This window comes from Schistocerca americana, chromosome 9 (genome assembly GCF_021461395.2).
Source record: "Schistocerca americana isolate TAMUIC-IGC-003095 chromosome 9, iqSchAmer2.1, whole genome shotgun sequence".
NCBI lineage: Eukaryota > Metazoa > Arthropoda > Insecta > Orthoptera > Acrididae > Schistocerca > Schistocerca americana.
The window spans coordinates 44753579-44781267 of NC_060127.1; the positions used below are offsets into that span (position 1 = coordinate 44753579).

The 27689-nt window shown below is 40.7% G+C and overlaps 1 protein-coding gene across 4 annotated transcripts in view; it reads right to left on the reverse strand.

Annotated features, from left to right (window-relative positions):
* LOC124550890 (zinc finger protein 501-like) overlaps positions 1 to 27689 on the reverse strand; it is a 601755-nt gene that overhangs the window by 43406 nt on the left and 530660 nt on the right. Inside the window, exons 8-9 of one of the 4 annotated variants that reach the window (XM_047125666.1) lie at positions 9840 to 10001; positions 5287 to 9746 (exon numbers count right to left, since the gene is read on the reverse strand). The exons of 1 other annotated variant lie outside the window; for it this stretch is intronic. In XM_047125666.1, coding sequence (XP_046981622.1) covers positions 9083 to 9746; positions 9840 to 10001 — 826 coding nt within the window. In that variant the 3' untranslated portion in view covers positions 5287 to 9082. Of the gene's footprint in view, positions 1 to 5286; positions 10002 to 27689 lie in introns of those variants that run through there. 2 more of the 4 variants (XM_047125665.1, XM_047125662.1) reach the window with 2 other exon arrangements.

Below are 27689 nucleotides of genomic sequence, written 5' to 3' on the forward strand. Positions count from 1 at the left end.
GTTTTGTTCTTGCGACAACCGGACGTAATTAAGTTCAAATAGTTCAAATGGCTCTGAGCACTATGGGACTTAACATCTATGGTCATCAGTCCCCTAGAACTTAGAACTACTTAAACCTAACCAACCTAAGGACAGCACACAACACCCAGTCATCACGAGGCGGACGTAATTAAGTCCGGACATCAATGGACCTTAAGAGTGGTTTGTAATATTTGGCTGGTTGAAGACGAAATCAATAAATTAGAGGATACGTTTAATAAACTTCATCCCATGGTCGCTAATCAGTCAAGGTTTAATGACACACAGGGGGAATATCAGCTACTACGAAAAGCTCTTGCACGCTTACAAGCTCAGTTGCGGCAAACTGCAGGGTTAATCCCGCACGTCCGTAGAAAAAGAGGATAGTTCGACGCGGGTGGCCGTATTCTAAAAACTGTTTTTGGGGCCGCTGACGCGGAAGATATTAAAAGTATTAACGATACGCTACGGCAGGTACAGGATAATGTGAAAAGCAACCAGGGAATGATAGATCTTCACACAACCCAATTAGAGAGTTAGGAGAAAGATGTAGGTAACAATACGCGCCAATTGCGAGCTTTGGCCACGACCTTGATGTCCCACATTAAGGTCACAGCCGACACAACCAGTCACGACTTGGGTATAATCAGGTACCGGTTGGATAACATCGATTCACAGCTGATAATCGCTAAGCTGCTCCGTTTTCTTGCTGATAGTTTTACAGAAACACGCATAGAAGCCACGGAACTACAGGAGGCTTTGTTGCACGCAATGCGCGGGCACCTAACGCCTGTACTGTTACCTTTGGAACAACTTCGGGAAGGATTACGGAAAGTTCAATCGGAACTGCCCCCATCCCTGGAGCTACTGACGACATTAACAGACGAACACTTATCTCTGTACTACAAAATGGCCACTGTTACCAGTACGTGGAGGGGTACGCTGCTGAGAATTCACATCATAATACAATTAACATGTAAGGATTGTAAATTTGAATGCTACGCCTTGCATACATATCTAGTGAAGTGGGAAATTTTGCAGAAATTCGTACAATTAATCGTACAGGAAATACTGTTAGTGGCACGTAACAGACAAGCTCATGCGTTTCTCACTGCACAAGACCTGCTGCGTTGTCGAACATGTCCAGTTACCATCTGCCCCGCGGAATTGTTACACACTGATCCCAAATCTTGTGAGTATTTTCTATTCCGCTCTCAAGAACCAGTCGCGGAGTGCCCTAAGGAAATTATAGAAGGCACGGTGCAGTTCTTTCAGCAAGTGGGTCCACATTGGGTATTTTCAGTAACGGAAAACACAGTTTTTATTTGCGTTTGTTACGAGCCGGGTAAGCAAGGGAGTACGCAAAGAATAGAAATGCAGAGGCAGGGACTGTTAATTAACGGCACACAGTGTGACATTTCAGGGCCAACTTTCCGTTTACCGACCAATCGGTGCAATTCGTCACGAAAGAAAATCTCACTCTTTTGAATAGCACATTAGACCCGACTTTGCTCGCCTCTTTGGACCAGATGCTAGCAGCTCAGGATGGACATATAACTATGGAACATCTTTTTCAACGAGTGCATGAGTACCGTAATGAGCATAAGCAACGCTTACTAGTTATTGGGTCATCAACCACCGCCACCTGTATTTTTATCTTTGTCGTAGGATTAGTGTACTATCGGCTCAAGAGAAAGGTAGCCCAAATCCCGCCCCTTCCAACCTTTAACCTAAAGGTCCAGACAAAATCACTGAACAGTTTTCAGGTACTGGAGGAGAACACTGAGTAATGTTTATGGACAAAGATTAGACTGAGGATAGAAGTGAATGAACACAGTGTAAATAGTGAATCAATCGCATTTTGTGGTGTTTTTGAAGTGAACTGTAGTTGTTTTGACTTTTTGGTTGAATTTGGGGACGAATTCTTTTCGTACGAGGGAGGAATTGTAGAGGACAAGGAGTTATTTTTAGGAAATACGGTGTGAAATTGTGATTTAGTGTGTTTCAGTGCGCGATGCGCCAGCCTCACGGCAAACGGCGGACGAAGGCCGGCCAGCGCATTATGCAGGTGACACAGTTTTGCAATGAGCATCGGTATGTGTGTACGTTCGCGGCAGCCATCAGAACGCAGCATTAGCAGAATTACGGGTACGAGGGCCGCGTGTGGCGCGGTTGCGTTAGCCAATTCATCGAGAACCTTCTAATAAACACGCCGCCGCGTAACCGGCGGATTCAGCAGCGGTCTGCACTATTTAAGGGCATCAGAGTTGGGCGGCGGCATTCGGTTCGACCGATTGGGCGTTCGGTCGCTGTCACGTCGTTGTCATCAGTGACGCTGTCCATGGGCCAGCGGAGGGCATTGCCCGCTGCTGCACCAGCGACTACTATGTCATTCCTGTGCTTTCCTGCCCCCTCCCCAACTATGACACCATCAGGGTTGAATGATGTTCCTTTGTGAAATGGTGCACATTACATTGTTCGGTAACATTAATGTTTTTTTACTTTACTTCTCCTGTTCTTTCTTTAAGTGTACATATGGTCCTTATAGTAAAAACACAAGGATCAGAAGGCACTGATACGTGAAGTACAGGAATTTTCCTTGGCAACTATTTCACAAAACACAAACAAAATACCCAGAATGTGAATTTCACTCTTCAGCAGAGCGTGCACTGATATGAAACTTCCTGTAAAATTAAATCAATGTGCCGAGCCGAGACTCGAACTCGGGACCCATGGAAGACAAAGGTTTCGAGTTGGAGTCCCAGTCAAGCACGCAGTTTTAATCTGCCAGGAAGTCTCACAAATAAAATTGTTTGTCATTTAGATCGTTTGCTGTTTTTAGTTTAATTTTACAAAAGGTAAAAGTTTTTTAGGCTGAGAGCATAATATCATCACTCAAGCATGGGAACTTGTTAGTAAGCTGATTCATAACGAATTTGGCGAAACAGCAATTTTCTATGTCCATTTATTCTACAGATGTGTGATATTTAAAGCCCGTCTTAATTATCTTGTCATCAATGAGAAATTAAGTCATAATACATATGTAGTGTTTGGAAATTTGTGGTAAGTTCCTATGGGACCAAACTGCTATGGTCATCGGTCTCTAGGCTTACACACTACTTAATCTAACTTACACTAACGACAACACAACACCCACGCCCGACAGAGGACTCGAACCTCCAATGGGGGTAGCTGCACATTAGACCGCACAGCCATATATGTGGTGTCTGTTCTTTTAGACATATCAAAAAGACCAGACACAACACACATATAATTAAGGTGAAGACTGCCACTGATCTCTTCAATGAAGATGCACACCAGAACCGAAATCTTATGGTTAGTATTGTGTGGATAAGTTGAGAATTTGGGTCTGACAAGAGACATGTTACGTAGTCCACGCAGTTGTAATGACCACTGTGTCTCAATGGCTTACTCGTCAGTGCATCTGCCTAGTAAGCGGGAAACCTGGATTCGAATATCCATGTGGCACAGTTTTCAAAATTCCCCACTGATTTAAATCAATGACCAGTTGCAGACAATGTCTGCAATTCCTTTGTGTCTTAAATCATATCTTCCTTCCTTTAATATATAAAGTGAACATTAAAATAACAACTGATGAGTCATACCTGTTAAGCAAATAACGTATTCCACACTAGACACAAATAAATTTTTTATAGTTTAGGATTCCCCTGTAATAAATCGATTTTTCATCATTCACTTGGTTCTTGGATATCATGAGAAAATTACTGAATTTATTATGATGCCTACCTTTTGGCTGTTACAGAAATCAATAACATTAAATGAACCAATTCTATCTGTGCCCTATCGCTATAACAGGCAGTGAGAAGATAGTTCCATAATTTGATGTACATTAATTTTTCTTAATTTTCCTTTTCTATTAACAAGCAATATAGAATTGCAATGGTTCACATCAAAATGTAGGTTTCCCTCTATATACTTCCTGCAAATGCTGTGTATGCAATTAAATTTTCATTTTTTAATGGTGTGTGCTTGCCCATTTAATACTTTACTTTTGAGTAAAATATTTTTGTATGCATAAAACTGTACATCCACGTGAAAAGTTTAAAGAATTGCAATTTATGTAATAATTTGCGAGAAAGCCGAGTTTTGTAATATATTGATAGGTCACACTATGCGTAGCAGTAACAAAGCAGTCTGCTAAGAGAAGTGGAAACTCATTGTTGTCATGAGTGTGGCATTCCACATATGTGAACTTGCATATATATAGATGAAGTATAGAACAGGAGGTGGAGAAGTAAAATGTGTCTACACGTTCACTATTGTAAGCAAATACGTGAAGTACTAGGAGCAGATTGTAATATCAAAGTACTTTTTTTAAGTGGACGGTTTTCAGAGTTGCAAAAAACTGTGGTTTAAACATTTACAAGTGACTGTTATTGTGATTATTATTTTACAAATTTCCACTGAAATGACATACACAGTGCAGCAAACAGTATAATAGGCGTTTTAAACAAAATGTTATATATGATGTAGCGAATCATCATTAAGACATTTGCATGTTTTTAGTTCGGTGGTTGCCAAAACTTGTGTTTTGTGCACTGACTGTTATTATAGGTCATAATTAAATTAATATACCTTACTGACTGAATTATAGGATGTTTATTAAATAAATCATTTTCTACAGAGCAACCAACTTTAAATTGGATGCTGACGGGTTGTGTTGGTTGCTACTGGAAGTCGCAGTTAGATAAGTTTTACAGCTGTAGTGAAGCCACAATACATAGTACGAATTTTTTAAAAAAAATATATTCTAAAGAATGAAACATTGATTAACCGACTAAATACTATAACTCACTCCAAAACGGAAGAACAGGCCAAATTTTTTCATACACTTCGCAAAGGTTAAAAATAACCAACGAAAGAGTACAACAAATAACGCTGTAAATAAGAGCAATTCAAAATGTGCTCAAAGAACTGCGTTCCCAGTAGCCATTATAACTGCATCACTCGTCAAAGCCGACAGTTAGCTACATTTTGGCGCCTGCAACATATTCATTCCTTCAGAAAGCTGTCATAGCCATTCTTTGCAGCAGCCACGATTCCTCAATACTTCCACCCAGACTGAGTGGTCCTCGCAGCTGTGAAATACTCGTTCCTTTGGTTACAGTTAACAGGAATGGACTGCCAACATCGATCTGCTAAGTCCCACAGACATGTTTACAGTTGGAGGTTTGTATGCTGTTCTGGATAGCGGTTCTTCGGTATTCAGTTCTGTAAACACCAAGGGTGCACATGCTTTTTTATTAATTCCACATTATGCCACATGTTACCCATGTTACCAAAACTGTGCTAAGTTATTGCTAATGCTACATATGTGTGTGATGGAGCATAAAACTGAAGTCCTTGTATTTTTCTTTTTTCTTTGCTGTAACAACCCATACAAAAAACCTCACAGGTAATGTATTGGTGTTAGTCCTACATTCATTCAAGTTCAGGGAGGCAACATACTGAAAAGCTGCTTGAAAGGGCGTGTGTCCTGCAGTCAACTTGCTGCTGTCTACAATGAGATTGTGATAAGAAGGTGAGGAACATTTGCAAATGTTAACATGAAAGCTTGATGGGCATGGTGTCATGTCACAGCGGAAAATAACTATTGCTCAATAAAACTAAGTTTTTAGGCAAGGTGGCACTGGTGGTTCTGTGAGTCAATAGACCCAGAGGATGACCACTGAAAATATGGTAGAAACTTCAGCATCGTTTAGTGGCAGTTATTTGACAATATCACATGGTATCATAATCTGAAAACGTTCATATTAACTCACTCTGGTCGTTGGCAGCCTATCCATATATATATCTGCGATGCTGAGTTATATTATTATCAGCAGTGTTAATAGCCATACCAACTACTGTTTGCAAACAGAGTGGTCAGAAGTACTGCAATGACAATAAGGTGTGAATATGTCTCCATGGCTACCTGAAGCAAAGCTGATTGGCTCTCAATACAAAAGTAATGTAATGTAATGTTAGGTAATACATGAGAAGAGAAAATACCGTTTCACAAAAAGATTGGGTTTCATTCATTCACAATTATCAAGTACTGACGGGAGGTTTAAGGTTGAGCTAGCCATGGGTATAAGAGAGAACAGTGTACAGCACAGTGTAGTGACTTACTCTCAAAATTCAAAGATCTGATATTTCAGTGATGGTATAGATCCATAGTTTACAGTAACTTCTATTATGATCATGTTTTAATTACATATAGGGTTTTGACAAGCCCCATCCCTGCCATCTAATTTCCCATCTGCATATAACTTGGTAAAGACTCCACATAATTCAGCCACCTAGATATGTTTGCAGATGTCACAGCTACATAGGCGTTCAGTTTTGTGCACTGAATGTGCTGTATTAGAAGTGTGTTTCTTGTTCCTCAGTCACATGAACTTTGGTAACCAAATCACCAGTGGCATAACTACAACTACAACGAGGACAGTATGTCAGAAAAGTGAAAAATAGTGTGACAACATACTGCTACACAGTTCAGTTATGGGAACGAATACTTATATGTTCTTACACATGGATCACAAAATACCTCAGAAGGTCTTCAAATATACACTGCATAAGGCAATGTCTGCATTCCATGTTATAAATGAGTAGCACAGTGTTACAACACTAAAGAATAATACGAGTACATCCATAGTGATGTTATTTCAAAGTGAAATTCCAGGAAAATACTATTACAGACAACAGTAATCTATTGCATGACATACAAATTACATTAATTTACAGTTAGTTAATTCCACAAACAGCTAGATATATTCCTAAAATGTTTCATTTTAGAGACATAACCATTTTCAGGCTATCACACCCATCTGTAGATGGCTTCAGATATTTCCAGGGTGTGACATTCAACACTGACATTAAGAATATTACGAAATATGCTACAGTAATTTAATTACAATATATTTGTTGTTTGCAATTCAACAACATATATACATCGACATGAAAAGCCAAATGGACCACAACAATACAAATCGCCATATACTGATACTTATCTGAGTGATTATAAATATTTCACATTATACCTAAATAAACGCAAGTACTTTCGAGTATTTTTACTAATGAAACAATTCATAAAGTGGCATTAAATATTAAATATTCTTGTGCAGTGAAGGAGCAGATGACATGCTGTTAATCAGTACATACTGAAAATATTATCATGAAACCAGTTGTGGCACTAAAATAAAACCTATTAAGAAGTATATGTGGCTGGTTGAGTTATTCAGTAACTATCATTAATAGTCATGGAGTTCACAAGATCCAACATGGATAATATAAAATATGAATTTGTATTCAGATTTGTTATTGTTGAAGCTCATTGATGTGTAGGGACATGTTAAAACACTTGTTTTCATGAATGCCCTAGTTATTAGAAGTCACAGATCCAAATAAGAAAACTTTCTTAAACTACCATAAATGACACCATCTCTGTCATGGAGTAGTGGATAAAAATGTTTACAGATCGATGCACTATGGAACAGATATTGCACTAAGATTTCGTAATTAGGTCTTGCGAATGCCTAGCAAAAGCATTTGACTGACAAACGATGGTCAGAAAAATCCCATCATAAATTTGGTTGATATTTCGCACAAGATTTCGTCTTTGAATTATAAAGACAGATATAATCCCTAAGCCCTACAGTCCATAGTAAGTAACAATCTGAATTTTTTATGTTGTGTACTTCGCAATTACTAGTTTCCCTTTTTGTAGCATGATACATTTAATCATAGGTGACCACTTCAGACTAAATTATAGAATGGTCATAACTATGGAAACCAATATTTTATCTAATAACTCTTAGGCATTTCAATAAAAATGAGTAAGGCAGACACACCATGATTCTATTGCACCTGGTGCATACTTACAAGATACACTAATAAAATAGATAAACCCACAACAGTGACAGAGTATGGTTAAACAACTATTGATAATATCATAACGATAATACTTCAATACTAACATGACACTCGAACAGTAAACTCCACACTAGCTGTGTGTTTTGAATTCATTATTTACATTAATAGCAAGGCTGATGGAACTGAGCACACACTCAAACTTCAAGAATCTCACATTTCAATACATATCACTTTCCTACACTTTGTGTCTCATAATAACCACAATAATGCAATTGCAGAATTTCTGTAACATACAAAGGCATGTTGACATTCTTTTCTTTGTAGACAGTATCCATGCCATAACGTTGGACATCTGGATAGAACTTGGTAGAACTCTACATAATCATGCCATCTGGCATCATTCTGCTCGAAGGAAATTACTTACATTTGAGTTATATGTTGATTACAGTTGAAGTTGATATTATCATGAGGTTTTTATCGTTCCAGCAAATTATTGTAGCACTGTAACAATTCTCACGACACATTTAATAGATGTGAGTCCTATAATTATTATGATTACACTGGTGTTGCTGTTCTGATACTAAGCACGTCTAAGACTGACTCCTAAGCCAGCTCTGCAGTCAGACATAATTTTTACAACATAGTCATAAGAATCGAGACATGCATGTGAGTTGCTGCTCTTGAACCTCATATGAGACTAGTTACAGTAACACTAGTATTCACTAGCATGCACCTGCAGGTATAGCTTGAGACCTTTCCTGTGTGAACAGGTGAGTGCTCCTCAAGTCTGCAACTGCTTGTAATTCCCTTCATTCACACACCATAACTATATAGTGATTGCCTTTCATGAAGAAGTAGATGTTTCGTCAAGCTGCTGTTAAGTTTGTATTTCTTTTCACAAAATGCTGCATTTCTATAGTCTGTTCCAGAATGCAGCCACAAGTTCTCCCTGAGGTTCCTCCTCTGCACGAATGTTTTTATACTCATAGACATTAAAGACTTACAGATGTTCACCAATGTGGGGTTGAGAATGTTGTATCTGTTCAGCCTGGTGCCTAAATGACTTTCCACCCAAATCACAAGTTCAGGGATGTTCCCCATTGTGTAACTTTCAGTACTGCTTTGGACTACCATTTTATGTGAATGTCTTGTTGCATACTACACAGCGTTAGAGGCGTTCACCATGGTGGACCTTCGAATGTTGCTTCAGATGATAATTTAGCCTGAATGTCTTGTTGCACACACCACAGCGGTAGGGGCGTGCATCAGTGTGCAGCTGTGAATGTCGCTTCAGATGACCATTTAGCTTGAAACTCTTGTTGCACATGCCACAGGTGTAGGGGCGTTCACCAGTGTGCAGCTGAGAATGCTGCATTAAGTTACTCTTAAATGCGAATGACTTGTTGCATACGCCACAGTGGTAAGGGCGTTCACCTGTGTGAAGGTTTGAATGTATCTTCAGAGTACTATTCTGCGCGAATGTCTTATTGCACACGCCACAGCGGTAAGGGCGTTCACCAGTGTGCACCTGTGAATGTCGCTTCAGATGACAACTTAGCTTGAAGCTCTTGTGGCACACGCCACAGGTGTGTGGGCGTTCACCAGTGTGTACCATAGAGCGGTGCATCAAGTAGCTGTTAAATGAGAATGACTTGTCGCAAACGCCACAGCGGTAGGGGCGTTCATCAGAGTGGATCTTTGAATGTAACTTCAGACTACTGTACCGTGTAAATGACTTGTTGCAAACGCCACAGCTGTAGGGGCGTTCTCCAGAGTGCACACGCAAGGACATCTTCACATGAGAACTGGAAGTGAGTGTTTTGTGGCACTCACTGCTGGAATGCAAAAAATCACGTCTCATGTGAGTGTGATCCTTCAGATCCTGCAGACGTGCAAATACCTTTTTGCAGACATAACAACTGTACCTGTACAGCAGAAGCATTGCACTAGTTTTATTCACACAGGGTGCTTCCTGCCTGGTGGTGCTTTGTATCCTGTTGCCTGTTCCAGAAGCCAAGCAAACTTTAGTACGCAAACCATGACTATCACCAGAACCACTGTCGTCCCTGATGTCAGTGAAGTTATTACTGGAGAAAAAACAAAAAATGTCTCAGAATATTTTGTCATAACAGTACAAGTATGCAAATGAACATTATACTAACATAAGCTAGGACACTGAAAGTGTCAAGAGATCACCATGAATGCACATCATATGATATACCCTGCAAATCACGCTATAAATTAAGAGCACACTAGAATTAATAGAAGTTTTAGGTTTTTTTCTTCTAGAGGCAACAGAGAGATTTGAGCTCATATGAGACATTATTTTAAGCCCCAGAAAGTTTGAAAATTTCTAAGGGAAGCCACAGAAGATGATAAATGTATGTACATCCACTAAAGCAATGTTATTACAAAGACAAACACCAAAAACAAAGCCACAATCAATGCTACAGCAGACATAAAAATCTACCTGATACATAACGCTACTGCACACTGCGAACTTCTACATCCATATCTATACAGCACAAGACATGCTACCATCTGTCTGGGAGTCATTTAACTTCAGATACTCCTCTTTTTGTAGTTCATTGATATTTTCGGACATATAAGAATCTTTTCTTACCCAGTACAATATTGCAATGGCTGCCCTATTCCGAATTACAATACAGTGTTCCTTTGGACATGTATAAATGTCCAAAGGAAAAAGTACTGCAGGGACTGCAGCCATTATGAAATACGTGAAATGCATCCACATTTGGAACTATGGACAACCGTCAGCTGTATAATGGCACGACAACAATGAAAATTTGTGCTGAAGGGAGGCAAAAGTGGACAAATGGTTGACGATATATGGAAGTTTTGGTCTGGCCTTGAGTTGTGTTTCGGTAGCCAAACGGTAACGCGACCGCTCGTGATAAGCGGGGAATCCGTATCTGTGTCCTAGCCTGGCACGAATTTTCACTGTCGTAATTCTGCTATACACATGATGGTTGTCCATATTCACAACTGTGAATTACGAGTATTTCATGTATTTTCTTAGCCGTCCTGACTATTAGAACTCAAAGGTTACAAAAACGAATGAGCGATTTCCCTTAGATTACTATAAACGATGCTACCTTTGTCATGGAGCAATGTACAAAATATTTTAGAAAGTGGTGGAGTATGGTATTGATGATTCACTAACAAAAGCCTGTGCAGAACTTGCAGATGCCTGAAAAAAAAATACTTACATGACACTATGTGATAAGAAAGATCCAACTAGGACTTGGTTTAAACTTAGCACAGGTAACAGTTTTATAAGAAAATCGACAACTGCAGTACTCTTATATCACCTGGATGAAGTGATGTGTTGTACGACACATACCAAACTAACGAATAATGTATATATGGTTCTCGGGCGAGACGTCGGATGTCATAGTGAAAACTCCACAATATTTCGTCAGCGCAACTGGCCGACATCTTCAGGTGCGACGAACACACTGCTAAGGCAGGACCAGGGCTCCCCATTTATGCCAGTTTTAGGCAGGAAGTGTGCATGCGTGGAGGCGCCAAATTCGATGGCCAATAGCGACGATATCAACTGATAGCTGGAAGGACAGTAACGCCACCTACAGGATGAAGAACCAAATACTTCGGCGCACGCGCGGAGGCTGCCGCCGCTGCTCTGGGCTGCCATCGGCAGCCCCAGCGACCTCTGTCGGAAGCCGCAAGCAGTACAGCGCGTCCACGTAGGCGCCTTGATTATCCTCCCGTTGTCGAATATTTATGTTGCTGGCGAATCGTCGTCCGTCTTATGACCAAAAGTATTCCTCTCTGCTCGAAGCGACTTCAATATGGCCAGTGCTGGATCCCATGCTGAACTAAGCTGAAAGCCCGTGTCTCTGTTTACAAGATTCGTCGAGCTACGTATTTCCACTGCTTCCTTAATAACACTGTCCAAGTACGAACTTGTCGATGCGAGAATTTTTGTATGTAGGTAATTCATAGAATGGCCTGTACTGAGACAATGCTCGGCCACTGCAGACTTTTCTGGTTGCTCCAGACGAGTGTAGCGTCGATGTGCAGTGCATCTCTCTTCTACAGTGCGACAAGTTTGTCCGATGTACGACATGCCGCAGCTACAAGGAATCTCGTAAACACCGGGTCTTCTTAGGCCAAGGCTGTCCTTAGATGAGCCCAAGAGAGCTCTGAGTTTTGCCGGCGGACGAAAAACACATTTAACTTTATGCCTCTTCAATAGTCTTCCTATTTTTGAAGAGACACCGCCGATGTAAGGCAAGATGACCATTCCCCTTTGTTCTTCGCCTTCTTCCACTTCCTCACGTTGAGTAGCCCGCTTTGGTTGTAAGGCACGGCGAATCTCCCGTTCGGAGTATCCATTTTGTTGGAAAATGGTACGCAGATGGAGTAGCTCATTGGATAAGCTGTCTGAGTCTGATATGGCTCGTGCTCTGTGGACCAACGTCCTCAGTACGCCATTTCGTTGCGAAGGATGGTGACAGCTGGTGGCCTGTAAGTATAAGTCCGTGTGTGTTGGTTTACGGTACACTGAGTGACCTAACGTGCCATCTTCTTTTCTCCGTACCAACACGTCCAGGAATGGAAGTTCACCGTTTTTCTCCATCTCCATCGTGAACTTGATGTTGGGATGAAGCGAGTTAAGATGCTCAAGAAAAACATTCAGCGACGCAATGCCGTGATGCCAGATAACAAAGGTGTCGTCCACATATCGCCAAAAACACGTAGGTTTCAAATACGACGTCTGGAGCGCTCTCTCCTCGAAGTCATCCATGAAAAGATTAGCCACAATGGGTGACAGGGGACTACCCATTGCGACGCCGTCAGTCTGTTCAAAGTATTGTTCATTAAATAAAAAGTATGTCGAGGTGAGCACATGTTGGAATAACTCTAAAATTTCCCCATCCAGCTTCTCGCTAATGAGCAACAACGATTCCTGCAATGGTACACGAGTAAAAAGTGAGACTACGTCAAAACTCACGAGTATATCTGATGGTGCGAGTCGTAAGTTCTTGAGCCGACGAATAAAGTCTTGTGAGTTACGGATATGATGCTCACACTTTCCTACTAAAGGGCTCAATTGCGCTGCCAGATGTTTCGCGAGATTATACGTTGGTGCCCCGATATTACTCACAATAGGCCGCAGTGGCACATTATCCTTGTGAATTTTTGGCAATCCGTATAGCCTGGGAGGTACTGGCGCCTGTGTACGTAGTCTCTTAGCAACCACATCGGAGATCGTGCTGTTTTTGAGGAGCTCCAAAGTTTTCCGCTGAATTTTTGCTGTGGGGTCCTTATTTAGTGTGCGATATGCAGAGTCGTCCAGAAGCTGGTGCATCTTGCTCAGATACATCGATGTGGAGAGGATAACAGTCGCATTTCCCTTATCCGCCGGCAAAATCACAATATCAGGATCTTCTCGTAGGGATCGAACCACTGACCTCTCTGCAGCTGTCAGATTGTTCTTAGGCACTTGAGCCCATGTCAGAGCACGGCAAGTCTCCCGCCGGATCTCCTCGGCAGATTCCCTGGGAAGTTTTAGGATGCCTTTTTCGACGGAGCTAATGATGTCCAGAACAGGTGGTGTCCTCGGAGTGGGTGCGAAGTTCAATCCTTTCTCCAGGACCGATACCGCCGCGGCAGGCAAAGGTTTGTCCGCTAGATTGTATACAGTTCGTCTACGAACTTAGTTGTTCTCTTCTTGTGGTAAACGGCCCCTGAAGCGATGAAACTTATCAATTTGACGTGCTGCGTCTTGTTGTTGTTTCCAGTCTGAGAACGACCAAGTAGCGCTGTCAACCCACGTCCAAGAATCAGCGGACAGTCTTGACGATATCTTCAAATGAAGTTCCATGAGCTCTCTGGATACGAAGTCCAGTTCTCGGCGAGTATGGTGAATTCTTTCTCTTACCAGTGCGTGGCTTGCTCGATTTTTTATCCTTTTAGCGGCTGCAGAGGTTATGAAGTGCGTCACCTTAGCGAACGTCGGAATAACTCGATGATCTCGGCATCTTAATAAAAACGTAAGGGCACATAGCAGCCTGCTCTTCTTATTCCGTAGTTTATCAAAACTATTAACTTCTTTTACCATCTCCTCCCCGTACAGGTATCGGATGTGTTGCTTGAGGCTTTCCCGACGGACATGTTGTATATATGGTTCTCGGGCGAGACGTCGGATGTCATAGTGAAAACTCCACAATATTTCGTCAGCGCAACTGGCCGACATCTTCAGGTGCGCCCGATAACCATATATACAACATGTCCGTCGGGAAAGCCTCAAGCAACACATAACGAATAATGATTAACACCTCTAAAGTTTTATTTATATAATGAGTTTAGTATAGTATGCTGTTCTGAGGTTTGCTTTCTTTCTTTGGATGTACTCTGGGGTAGAAGGGATGCAGCATATCTGCAAGCCAGGATGACGATAGCACTCTTACTATGCTTCACATTATCTGCTTTATGAGGCAGTTTATTCCATGTTGCTGGGTCCTGCAAAGAGATATGGTGTGAACTATGGAAGAAGAACTGCCATGAAAATCACTATGATACCATGTCACTATTTTAGCTGCTGTTCAAGAGACAATTAAAGTCAGTTACTATAAGATGAAATTGTATTGAAGACATGTAATAAAACGGCTCATTTGTTACAAAGTATTGCATGAGGCGTTCGACTACTGTAACGAATCGATCAATACATTGATATTATCGAAGAATTCCTCCACATCATTTATTCAAGACCTTTTCGGTTTCGAGCAAAGAAGAAGTTGCCAAAAGAGACGAAGTCTACATTAACGAAGACACACATAGTTATTCTGGCTTTGCAGTTCAAGCACAGTAGGTCATAATTAGTAATTAATGCTGACCGAAGATTTATTCACAAGCATATCACATGAAATAACGTGCAGAACGCTTCGAGTTGGCGACCAAGTCCAGAACCAGAACATTTCTGTGCTGGAAAGCCGATAAAAATTTGATGAGAAGAAGAATATAACAGTCTTCACCATAAGAAATCTCATGAAATAGTGTGGTTGTCCTTAGCAATGAAGGTCAACATCCACAACTAAGCAGCAGTGAAAAATTTAATTGGCAGCACAGCAAACTCCGGGTAGCTGTCAAGAATCCCATTTAGGACTCTTCACTCTAGAACATCGGCAGATTTAGCCGCCGAACCGATGTACTGCAACTCAATATGTCCATCGCATAGAATCCGTCTTCCTGTCGTTATCCCAACATGGAGAGCTAAGAAAGAAAAACTTGGTGAGCTGTGTAAATTATAATTTGCTTTCCTTTTGTTATAGCGGTCGTATAGTATTCAGAGAACTCTTTGGTACGAGCTTTGGCCATTGACATAGGAAATACGCGACAAACGTCGTAAACAATGTGCCAATTGTGAGGTCATATCAGTGTCTATTTCGTGAACACAATAAAGAGAAGCGTTATGTACAAGAACGCTTGCAAGCGATATATGCATCGAATGCACTACTGTCATGGAGCAAGATACCGATTTTGTTTACACTGATCGGAACTACTACGACGAAAGATGAACGATGTGGATTTCGGTTATAGCGTTCACAACTCCAAAAAGAATACATGAAAATTGACCAATGACGACATAAAATGTAACTTCATTTATTTACTCTTCATTGATATCTCATCTTGGACAACTGCATGTGATGTGTGTGCTGCCAGTAGAATTCCTTTTTTTCCATAGGTAAACTTTAGCAATATCTCTTAAGAAAATTGGCAAAGTCTCACAGGGAAGATTCATACCACGTAAGGGCCAATCGTGGTAGATGCACTGAAAAATGTACAGTTCATCTCAGTCTCCCAGTTGTCATTCTCATTTGATCGATAATTTCATGGATCTCCATAATCGCTCAGTGTTCTGTGTGTGCACAGAGAGATCATCAGAAGACACGAATTCGACAGAATGGTTTACAAACTCGTGGTGAAATCCCTCTTCCTTCAAAGTGTTTTACGATTTCCATTCATCTGTAATGAGTTTGGTGCGAGACAAGATGAAATTCTTAATAAGAGACACTAAAGTTTGTTTAGTCATGAAATATACTTTCACACAGAAACAGTTTCTTGATTGTCTTTCTATGCCTCCAAATACCCAAACCTGTTCAGATTCGTTCTTGAGAAGTCATCCTTTCCGTACTTTCTAGTTGTTATCTGCGACACATGTATTTCCACAACCTTGTTAACACCACCTATTGGACCACCGTCATTAGTCACAATTACATAACACACTTCACGACAGACGCCATAATAGTCATGAACAGTATTAATCGCCAGTCCAATTTCCGACGCTGTGTTTTCCAGCATGTAATCTTTAATCCAGCAGGAAACCAAGATGATGCTATGCTGTATTGTCAGTTTAGAATAATCAAACCATGTGTTTTTCCTTATTCTTATTCTTTTCCGACATTTGCTACAATACTGTTGTAAAATGAAATCAGAAACGCTACTTTCTGAACACAGTCTGATGCAGTTCTCTCCATAATAACCCACGCAATTTCTAGTGTCGTGATTCGGCAGCAGATGACACTCCCACATTCAATGGTACTCAACATAGGAATCAATTTACGCCACATGGGACAGACACTGCTGAAAACTGTACCTCCTTCAGTCTGCTCTACGAGACTACTGAAAACAAATATTCTTCACCACTTGTTATGGATCAATGCTGTCGCTCGAAGCGAGATACTTTGCCACAGATTATGTGTCATTGCTCTAAACAAATTCGATATCTGCCGGCCGTTGTGGCCGAGTGGTTCTAGGCGCTTCGTGTTCGTGTTCGAAATGTGCAATAGGTGGAAAATTAGTAACTGGCTGGTTTCTGCGGATGAGGCAAGGCTTCCCCTCCAATTTTCACAGTCTCTTCAATGGTTTGACGACTAATGTATGGTCTTTCATTGACACGCAAAAGAAGAACATATGCCATAGCTTTTGTCGAGCGATCTTGCTGAAGAAGTGCTTTAAACTGTTTGAGGGTTGTGACGGATGGGACAGAATTTATTGTGCATCCCTGCCCGAAAAAATCAACCACAGTCACACTCTTTGCATCCCAGAATAGCGAAGCCACACCTTTCCCTGACGATTCTACAGTTTTGAACTTTCTCTTCTTTGGCGAGTTTTTTATGCCATTTCACTGACTGCCTATTTGATTCTGCTTTAAAAAATGTACCCATGTTTCATATGTGGTCACAATTTACGCCAGAATTTCTCTCCTACTAAACGGAAGAGCTGCAATGGTTGAGAGCAAATTGTTTTTCTTGCCTCTTTATTCTGGTCGATTAACATTCTTGTATATCCAAGTTCCACAAACCTTGAGTATCCCAGCTGTTAAGGGGACCACACCCTGCTTATCTAACCCATGTTAATTTAGGCAAGCATTTTACCCATTTCTGAAAAAAACTATTTGATGCAGGAACTTAATATTTTTACTGTGTTACATGATGCTAATAGAGTCTGTACTAAAATCTACGTTAGCCATTTTATAGTTTTTAAGAAATACTTTTCTTAATTTATTAGCAAAATTTGTTAAGTTTTTCCGCAGAAAATATTTTTTGTGAACTTTCCAATGGGGGAATATTAATTAATGTAGTACCAGAGGTTGTATTTTATGTTATGCAGAGTCTCTGAAAATTTCATTTATTTATCTATGATGGTTTTTGATATAATTGGGGATATGTACTGAAAATTTTAGTTTGTGGGAAACTGACTTTAACCCTTTGTTGTCTGACGGTACTTAAAAGTACCAGTAAGTTTTGACTCTCATTATTTTCTCGTGGAGCAGTTTCGTGATCTGAGAGCCTGTCGGTACGTAACAGTAACTCTGCTCTACTGTTTCATAGATGTTATTGTGCAATACATAGACATCTCTGGCGGTCAGAGCTTGAAATTGTTTTTCGCGCGCTGCTGTGAAAACATAAGATTGTATGTGCTTGTTTCCATGGAGTTGCCTGAATTTGTGCGCATTTTATTGAAACTTCCGTTGAGTTTTCCATTGTACGTACTTACCTTCTTTGTTTTTTTATAATAGTTTGAAGCATTACGTTACAAGTGAATGAGATAAAGTGGAAAATATAAGGCGGACTTATTAGTACCGTCAGGTTGTGCGAACACTTTATTGTAGCAACAATGCGTTACCTCTCACTAGTTGCTCTGTCCACTTTTTCTCACACAGAAATCGGTAAATACATTTGCCTGTGGAACAATTAGAACAAACAGGACAGGTTTGCCAGGGAATTTACCTAAAGAAAAATGTCTAAATCCAATCACAGAATGTCATCTTTAGACATAACAGTATTTCAATGGAAGGAAAATAAAGTAGTGTATTTTGCGTCAAACTTCCATGGCACTGAACAGAGCGTAGAGACAAGAAAACAGAAAGATGGAACTAGTATGACTATACCATGTCCAGTTATTGTATGTGATTACAATAAAAACATGGGTGGTGTGGATCATACAGACAGATTACGTTCAACTTATGGTCTTGACAAGCGATCAAAGAAATGGTGGCACCATCTCTTCTGGGGAGCAATAGAAACTGCTTTTGTCAATGCTTGCGTCATTTTCAGTGATTTACATGGGGCACTGCCACTGCTGGAGTTCAGGCGTGCTGTGGCTCTAGGGCTAATGAATGAACAGCAAGTGCCAAATCTCAAGAAGAGAAACTCTTGTAAAGATGAAATAACTCCCCCAAAGAGAAGGAAGGATAACTTTTCTCTTCCGAAGGATGTACGTCTTGGCAACCGAGGAAACCATTTTGTAATGTTCAGTTGTAAAAGAGGTCGATGCGAAATGTGTGCGAAAAATAAAATTCAGTCGAGACCACATTCACAATGTAGGACATGTAAAGTGTATTTGTGCTGCAATAAGAAAAAGAACTGTTTCCTACAATTTCATGAGGTATCACTAAATATGTGATATGTATATACTGTCAAAAATGTATAGCTAAGTTACTATGTATTGTGAAGTTGCTCTAGAATAAATTTATGCGAGATTTAAAAGAAATTCAGAAATATATTTCTGTAAATTAATTTTCAAATGTAAAAATATTTAATATTTATGTGGAATAAAGTACAAGTTATAAAAATTGGAGCATTTTTCTGCGAATGTTGTGATTCGTCCATGGAGTCTGATGGTACTTCTGAGTACCAGGTGAGAAAAAAGTTGTGAAAAATAAAATAAAATTTTACAAAAAATCCTACCGTCATTTGAGGCCACAATAGCATAAATTCTGCAAAGAAAATGTTAAAAAGTAAATTTTTTCTTATGTCAGGAAACAAAGGGTTAAAGAAAAAAACTTTTGAAATTTGTTACTTAGAGTTAATTAAAACTGTCCTGCTGCAGATGACGGCCCTTCTTTGGCCTCTAACAGGTCTTCCAGCTTCCAGCTTCTTTTTCACCTTCCTGGATATTTGTCTTGCTTTCTTGGCCATATTAGATGCAGACCTGTCAGCATCAGTTATCCTCATTTTATCACAACATTGCAGCTCAGTGATCATATTTTCACCAGGATTAATTACCAGCATTTTCAGTACCCAACACTTACCAATATTACCACAATTGAATGTAATAACAGCATCATGAACTCCTAGTTTCATTGTATGCATGCCCACAATTATAGTTTTAGGAAGGCGGTTCCAAATTATACTGTTGAAACATTCATCTACATCTATATCTACACACATACTCCACAAGCCACCTGACGGTGTGTAACGGAGGGTACCTTGAGTACCTCTATCAGTTCTCCCTTCTATTCCAGTCTCGTATTGCTCATGGAAGGAAGGATTGTCAGTATGCCTATGTGTGGGCTCTAATCTCTCTGATTTTATCCTCATGGTCTCTTCTGAGATATACGTCAGAGGGAGCAATATACTGCTTGACTCCTCGGTGAAGGTATGTTCTCGAAACTTCAACAAAAGCCCGTACCGAGCTACTCAGCGTCTCTGCAGAGTCTTCCACTGGAGTTTATCTATCAACTCCGTAATGCTTTCACGATTACTAAATGATCCTGCAACGAAGCGCGCTGCTCTCTGTTGGATCTTCTCTATCTCTTCTATCAACCCTATCTGGTATGGACCCCACACTATTGAGCAGTATTCAAGGAGCGGGCGAACAAGCGTACTGTAACCTACTTCCTTTGTTTTGGGATTGCATTTCCTTAGGATTCTTCCAATGAATCTCAGTCTGGCATCTGCTTTACCGACAATCAACTTTATATGATCATTCCATTTGAAATCACTCCTAATGCGTACTCCCACATAATTTATGGCATTAACTGCTACCTGCTATATTGTAGCTAAATGATAAGGGACCTTTCTTTCTATGTATTCGCAGCACATTACAATTGTCTACATTGAGATTCAATTGCCATTCCTTGCACCATGGGTCAATTCGCTGCAGGTCCTCCTGCATTTCAATACACATTTCCATTGTTACAACCTCTCGATATACTAAAGCATCATCTGCAAAAAGCCTCAGTGAACTTCTGATCTCATCCACAAGGTCATTTATGTATATTGTGAATAGCAATGGTCCCACGACACTCCCCAGTGGCACACCTGAAATCACTCTCACTTCGGAAGACTTCTCTCCATTGAGAACGACGCGCTGCGTTGTGTTATCTAGGAACTCTTCGATCCAATCACACAATTGGTCTGATAGTCCATATGCTCTTACTTTGTTCATTAAACGACTGTGGGGAACTGTATCGAACACCTTGCGGAAGACAAGAAACACGCATCTACCTGGGAACCCGTGTCTATGGCCCAATAAGTCTCGTGGACGAATAGTGCGAGCTGGGTTTCACACGACCGTCTTTTTCAAAACACATGCTGATTCCTACAGAGTAGATTTCTAGTCTCCAGAAAAGTCATTATACTCGAACATAATACATGCTCCAAAATTCTACAACTGATCGACGTTAGAGATATAGGTCTATAGTTCCGCACATCTGTTCGACGTCCCTTCTTGAAAACGGGGATGACCTGTGCCCTTTTCCAATCCTTTGGAGCGCTACGCTCTTCTAGAATCCTACGGTACACCGCTGCAAGAAGGGGGCAAGTTCCTTCGCGTACTCTGTGTAAAATCGAAGTGGTATCCCATCAGGTCCAGCGGCCTTTCCTCTTTTGAGCGATTTTAATTGTTTCTCTATCCCTCTGCCGTCTATTTCGATATCTACCATTTTGTCATCTGTGCGACAATCTAGAGAAGGAACTACAGTACAGTCTTCCTCTGTGAAACAGCTTTGGATAAAGACATTTAGTGTTTCGGCATTTAGTCTGTCATCCTCTGTTTCAGTACCATTTTGGTCACAGAGTGTCTGGACATTTTGTTATGATCCACCTACTGCTTTGACATAAGACCAAAATTTCTTAGGATTTTCTACCAAGTCAGTACATAGAACTTTACTTTCGAATTCATTGAACGCCTCTCGCATAGCCCTCCTCACACTACATTTCGCTTAGCGTAATTTTTGTTAGTCTGCAAGGCTTTGGCTATGTTTATGTTTGTGAAGTTCCCTTTGCTTCCGCGGAAGTTTTCTAACTCGGTTGTTGTACCATCTCTTACGATCTTGCTTGGCACATACTCATCTAACGCATATTGTACGATATTTTTGAACTTTGCCGCTGATCCTCAACACTATCTGTACTTGAGACAAATCTTTTAAGTTGAGCCGTCAGGTACTCTGAAATCTGCTTTTTGTCAGTTTTGCTAAACAGAAAAATCTTCCTACCTTTTTTTAATATTTCTATTTACGGCTGAAATCATCGATGCAGTAACCGCTTTATGATCGCTGATTCCCTGTTCTGCGTTAACTGTTTCAAATAGTTCAGGTCTGTTTGTCACCAGAAGGTCTAATATGTTATCGCCACGAGTCGGTTCTCTGTTTAACTGCTCAAGATAGTTTTCAGATAAAGCACTTAAAAAAATTTCACTGGATTCTTTGTCCCTGCCACCCGTTATGAACGTTTGAGTCTCCCAGTCTATATCCGACAAATTAAAATCTCCACCCAGAACTATAACAAGGTTGGGAAATCTACTCGAAATATTTTCCAAATTATCCTTCAGGTGCTCAGCCACAACAGCTGCTGAGCCAGGGGGCCTACAAAGACATCCAATTACCATGTCTGAGCCAGCTTTAACCGTGACCTTCACCCAAATTATTTCACATTTCGGATCTCCGTCTATTTCCTTCGATACTATTGCACTTCTTATCGCTATAAACACGCCTCCCCCTTCACTGTCCAGCCTGTCTCTGCGGTATACATCCCAATCTGAGTTTAGGATTTCATTACTGTTTATGTCTGGTTTTAGCCAACTTTCTGTCCCTTGTACTATGTGGGCATTGTGACTGTTTATTAATGAGAGCAGTTCTGGGACCATTCTATAGACGCTCCTGCGCCTAGGGAGGGAATTCTCTAACCTAAAAAACCCACATGTGCACTCCACACACACTCCACTACCCTTGTAGCTGCTTCCTGCGTTCAGTGCACGCCTGACCTATTCAGGGGGACCCTACATTTCTCCACCCGATAGCCAAGGTCGAGAAATGTGCACCCCAGATCTCTGCAGAATCGTCTGAGCCTCTGGTTTAAGCCTTCTACTCGGCTCCAAACCAGAGGACCGCGATCGGTTCTGGGAACAATACTACAAATAGTTAGCTCAGATTCTACCCTGCGAGCAAGGCTTTCCGCCTTCACCAACTCCGCCAACCGCCTGTAGGAACTGAGGATGACCTCTGAACCCAGAGTCATTGGTGCCGACATGAGCAAAAATTTGCAGTCGGGTGCACCCAGTGCTCTCTATCGCTGCTGGCAGGGCCTCCTCCACATCTCGGATGAGACTCCCCAGCAAACAGACAGAGTGAACACTGGCCTTCTTCCCCGACCTTTCCGCTATTTCCCTACAGGGCTCCATCACCCGCCTAACGTTGGAGCTCCCAGTAACTAATAAAACCCTCCCCCCCTGTGCCTGATCGGACCTTGCTGAAGGAGCAGCCACATGTCCACTCACAGGCAGAGCGGGCAATGCCACACGGCCAGCCTCCACACTGACCCTCCGCCTCATGCGCCGCAAACGCCGCTGAACCCACCACTCCCCTTGGGGAGAGGGTGGCCCAACCGCGTCCGGTACCCGCGAAGATGTCTCGACAGCAGGGACAGTGGGTGAAGCATGTAACACCTGGAGTGTACCATGCGATGCACCAGACTCCACACTGCCACTACACTCTGAGGCGGCAGCCTGTAGACGGCTGGCCACGGCCATCAACATGTTCAGCTGTTTGCGAACAGTGACCAGCTCCTCCTGCGTCTGTACACAGCAGTCACTCATCCTATCCATCCTAAGAAATCAATTTACTGTAGAGAGTTAAGCAACTTTTAACTAGACTGTTAATTCACTAAAGGCGGCTGATAATTGAGTAAACTGTGGTTACTAGACACTTCTTGTAGAAAACAATGAAAATAGCACTACCTGTCTCTGGGCTGTATTGAAAACAAACACTAGCACTACTGGCACTATGTTGAGTAAAGGGACTCTCTCTGACTGTATTCAAAACAAACACGAAATCTATGGAACACTTTTACTAGCACTCGACAATTAAAGATTCCTAAAAGCAAAAACACACGGAAGAAGAAGTGTCAAGTAAGAAAAATACGGTTAATACTTAAATTAACGTAGCTCGCTGCACAGCAGAAGTGACGCAGACGGCAGTTACGACAACACTGATTTGGGTTCTGTGTCTGCTTATGCATACATTGCCTTAGACGGTCAGGATGAGACAAGTATCTGAAAATAGGTTTAATTGCTGTAAAAACAGCAGCAGGAAGAAAATGCTGGTGAGAATAATATTCTCCAATTGCCTGAGCCCTATTGTATTTGTGCCACAAATTTTCTCCTGATGGACATAATCCATGACATGGCTTATCAGTAGAGGACTTATGGAAGAATATGGCCCAAACATCTCTCTTCATTGCCTCCATATTTTCTTTATTTCTCCTAATTGCCTGCCCATAGTATACCTGCAAGTTTTCTATTTCAGTTTTAGTTAATCGATGCTGTCCAGTCAACGATTTTCCATCTTCTTATTTTTTTCCTCTCATATCAACAGTTTTCACAGCCTTGCTCCCAAACGTTTCTGTACATAGCCTACACATTATATTTTGCTAATAATGGCACCTCCATATGGTTTAGAGTTCACCACATAATTGTATGCCTTACTGTCACCATCAACCATATATTTGGTGTACCATATGCCTCTTGTTTCTATGGAGCGATGTAATATTTGTTGTACTCCATGAACTTCCACACCACCACTTGTTCCTCTAAAATTAGCCACACAGTTGTGTTCTTTATGTTCTTTGACTTTACAGCATTTGCAATTTTTAGACATTATCTTCACATCTAACACTTAACTGGTGTCTACACTCATGGCAGTCACTACTCCAGTCAGAGAAGTATGTCCTACTTTCTGCCAACTTCCACCAAGTGCAACTCCAATATCTAAACATCCACTGCTTTCCTAGCAGCTAGTCTCATGCTTTCCTCACTGACCTCACATACAGCTTTCTCTAAAATTTCAGTCAGCTTTTCAAATTTATTTAGTGGTTGATGTAAGTTCATCACTGAGCAAAATGTTCTCCCTCCAGCCAGGCCCTTGCCAATGGATTGTAAGGCATAAACTAATCTAGTACTGATTTCATAAGGGCCACTTGCATCTGGTTTTGAAGAACTCACAAATGGAATCACAGCTGAGCATTTAGTGCAAATTAAATCCAAAGCAATTGCTAGGCTTTTCTCCTACTGGCACTCTCACAACTTTTCACACTCTGTGACTCACCACACTGTCTATGTTTTGTACACATTTAGAAATTACATCTGATAATATTCTCAAATTTATAATAATGTTACTGCACCACTTCCCACAGTAAATTTGTTGTAACTCTCTTGAAATGGTGAGAGCTTCTTTGATGATGCAATTGTTGAAGAATTACAGTTAGAAACATCGTTGCCATGTGACACAACCTCTTGTACAGAAAGCTTTCTAAACTTGTTTCCTCTAAATTGTCGTTTCGTGGAAATGCCTTTGCGTTTCGACATCATCAATAAACACAACATAGCACACGTAAACAGGCACTGCAAATATAAGTATAACAATTACTCGCAATCTCACTCGAACAAAATTAACCACGTGTTTGAAAGCATGTTGTTTACAAACAGGAGAAACAAAAGAATACCGACCATTGCATTCCAAGAATAGCCAACACACTCGGGAGTAAAAAAAAAAAATCTCTAATGTGCAATGTAGGGGATGTAAAGATCTAATATATATGCAGAAAAGAGGGTGACAGAAAAGTGGGCGTGGCACATAAACACACGTGGTCGGAAAATGCTCTTCAAATGCTCAAAAAAAACTTTCAGCAAAATACTTTGCAGAGTACTTCAAACCTTAATGTACCGAAATATGATGAAAACCGAAAATCAATATTTTTCGATCTGAACCATGGTGTGGTCCCCTTAAATAATCGTCATTGTGCTACCTTTACTGAGAGAGGTAACACGAGAAAAACCACCTGCAGTTGCCTGGCGGTCACCACGAATTATGTCATTGACTCGCTGAATGTTGTTAAGTGTCACTGCAGTCACACCAGCCCACCACTCTGTGTTTCATCAGACAATGGTGTTTGCCATTAAAGTTTGATACAGTAATGATCTCCGATACAGTAATGATCTTATCACTTAACTGTGCTGACATCCAGTGTTGCATTGCCGCACACATTTTTCAGTCTTTCATGAATATTAATGGTTGTTTCACTTTCTGCATTCACGAATTCTATCACAGAATGCTGCCTGATAAAAAAAATCGATAACAGCCATTTTGAAAGCGCTTGCAGTAATGGCATCTGTTGATGCAGAAAATTACTATTGCAGTGGATTTGAGAACCTTCGCGAAATAGCGCCAAATTCAAATTTTTTCACTAACAAGCCTTATTTAAGGAAATAAAAAATAGGAGGCATTACATTTTGGCTGCCCCTTGTACTTTGTGTGAAAATCTGGTTGCAAATGTCACAGCTGTGTGGTCATTCAGTAGTGTCCATTGAATGAACACTTTCCAACTTCTGAGCTTTGTGGATTTTTGTGATAGGCACCACAAGAATGCATAAATGTCTAACTGTTCATGGGTGTGGGGGGGGGGGGGGGCGCATGCATGCATGCATGCATGTGAGGTCTCCCTCAGGTCCCTTACATATGCAGACTTCTTTTTGCAAATGAAATACTTACGTTGACATACACTCTTCCTACTTGGTGGTGAAGTGTAACCAAACCACCAGTGCCATTACTACGAGAATCGTACACCATGCCAAAGGGGACAGAGCAGCAAAAAGTGAGATAATGCTGGTCAATGTACTAGCCAACCACGACTCTATTGCACTTGGCCTCCCACAGCAGTTATCAGAAACATGCAATGATGTTAGAGTAAATAACGTGCAGCGGTGACTAATGAATACACATAGCACTGTGAATGCTTTCAGACAGTTGTGCATATACAGTCAGGTAGCAGAGCATCTCCTTGTGGAATATCACAATAAAAACTCACGAAAATCCGACCAAAGCGCCCTTAGTCCCAGTTGCAATAATATAGTGGTTGACTAGTAATATGATACAATATGATCATGAAAATGTAAAATTATGTGATCTCACACATGGGTCACAAAAGTGTCTTGGAAGCTCTCCACAAATGCACAGCATAAGACATTCTCTGAAATATACATTATAAATTAGGAACACATCCACCAATAGTGACGTTTTTTGAAGTGAAACTTAAGGAAACCACCAGGTGTACAGCTTAACTGTTAAACTTAAGGAAACCACCAGGTGTACAGCTTAACTGTTAGGAGCAACCGTAATCTATTGCATAAAATATGAAGTTACATTTAGACAATCTCATTGTTGAAGCTCATTGACATGTTGGGATGTGGTATGACACTCTTTCCATTACTGCCCTACTTGTCAGCAGTCACCAGTCACAGATACAAATGGGAGACATTGCTTTGACTACCATAAAGGGCGCTACCTCTATCCTGGTGTAGTGGATAAAAACTTTTACAACCATGGAACAGATACTGCATGAAGATCTTTCAAATTACTAGCAAACAGTGAGGAACAAATGATGGTCAGAAAAATTCCATCATAAATTTGGTTGATATTTCTCTCAGGTTTTCGTTCTTGAATGGTAGTGAGAGGTAATACCCCCTTCCAGTCTACACTCCAAATAAGTAATAAAATCACATGAGATCTTTATGTTATGTACATCGCAGTGACTAGTATGCTACTTTATTCCTGGATACATTCATATGTAAATAACCGCTCCACTTCAAACCATGGAACGGTCATTAACACTGCAAACATATATTTTATAATAATTATTTACATTTTAATATAAACATAAGGAGCAATGCAAACACACCATCATGTTACTGAAATTGTTGCATGCTTACAACCTACTAATATGAATCCATAAACCCACAATAGTGATAGAGTAGAGTTAAACAACTATCAGCGACATGGTAACAATAATAGTTTAATACTACTGTGACATATAAGCAGTAAATTTCACACTAATAAAGAGTTTTGCAGCCATTAGAAACATTAACTTTAGGACAGATGGAATTCAGCACCTACTCAAAATTCAAAGATCTCATATTCCAATACATATTACTTTCCCAGCTTTAATGTC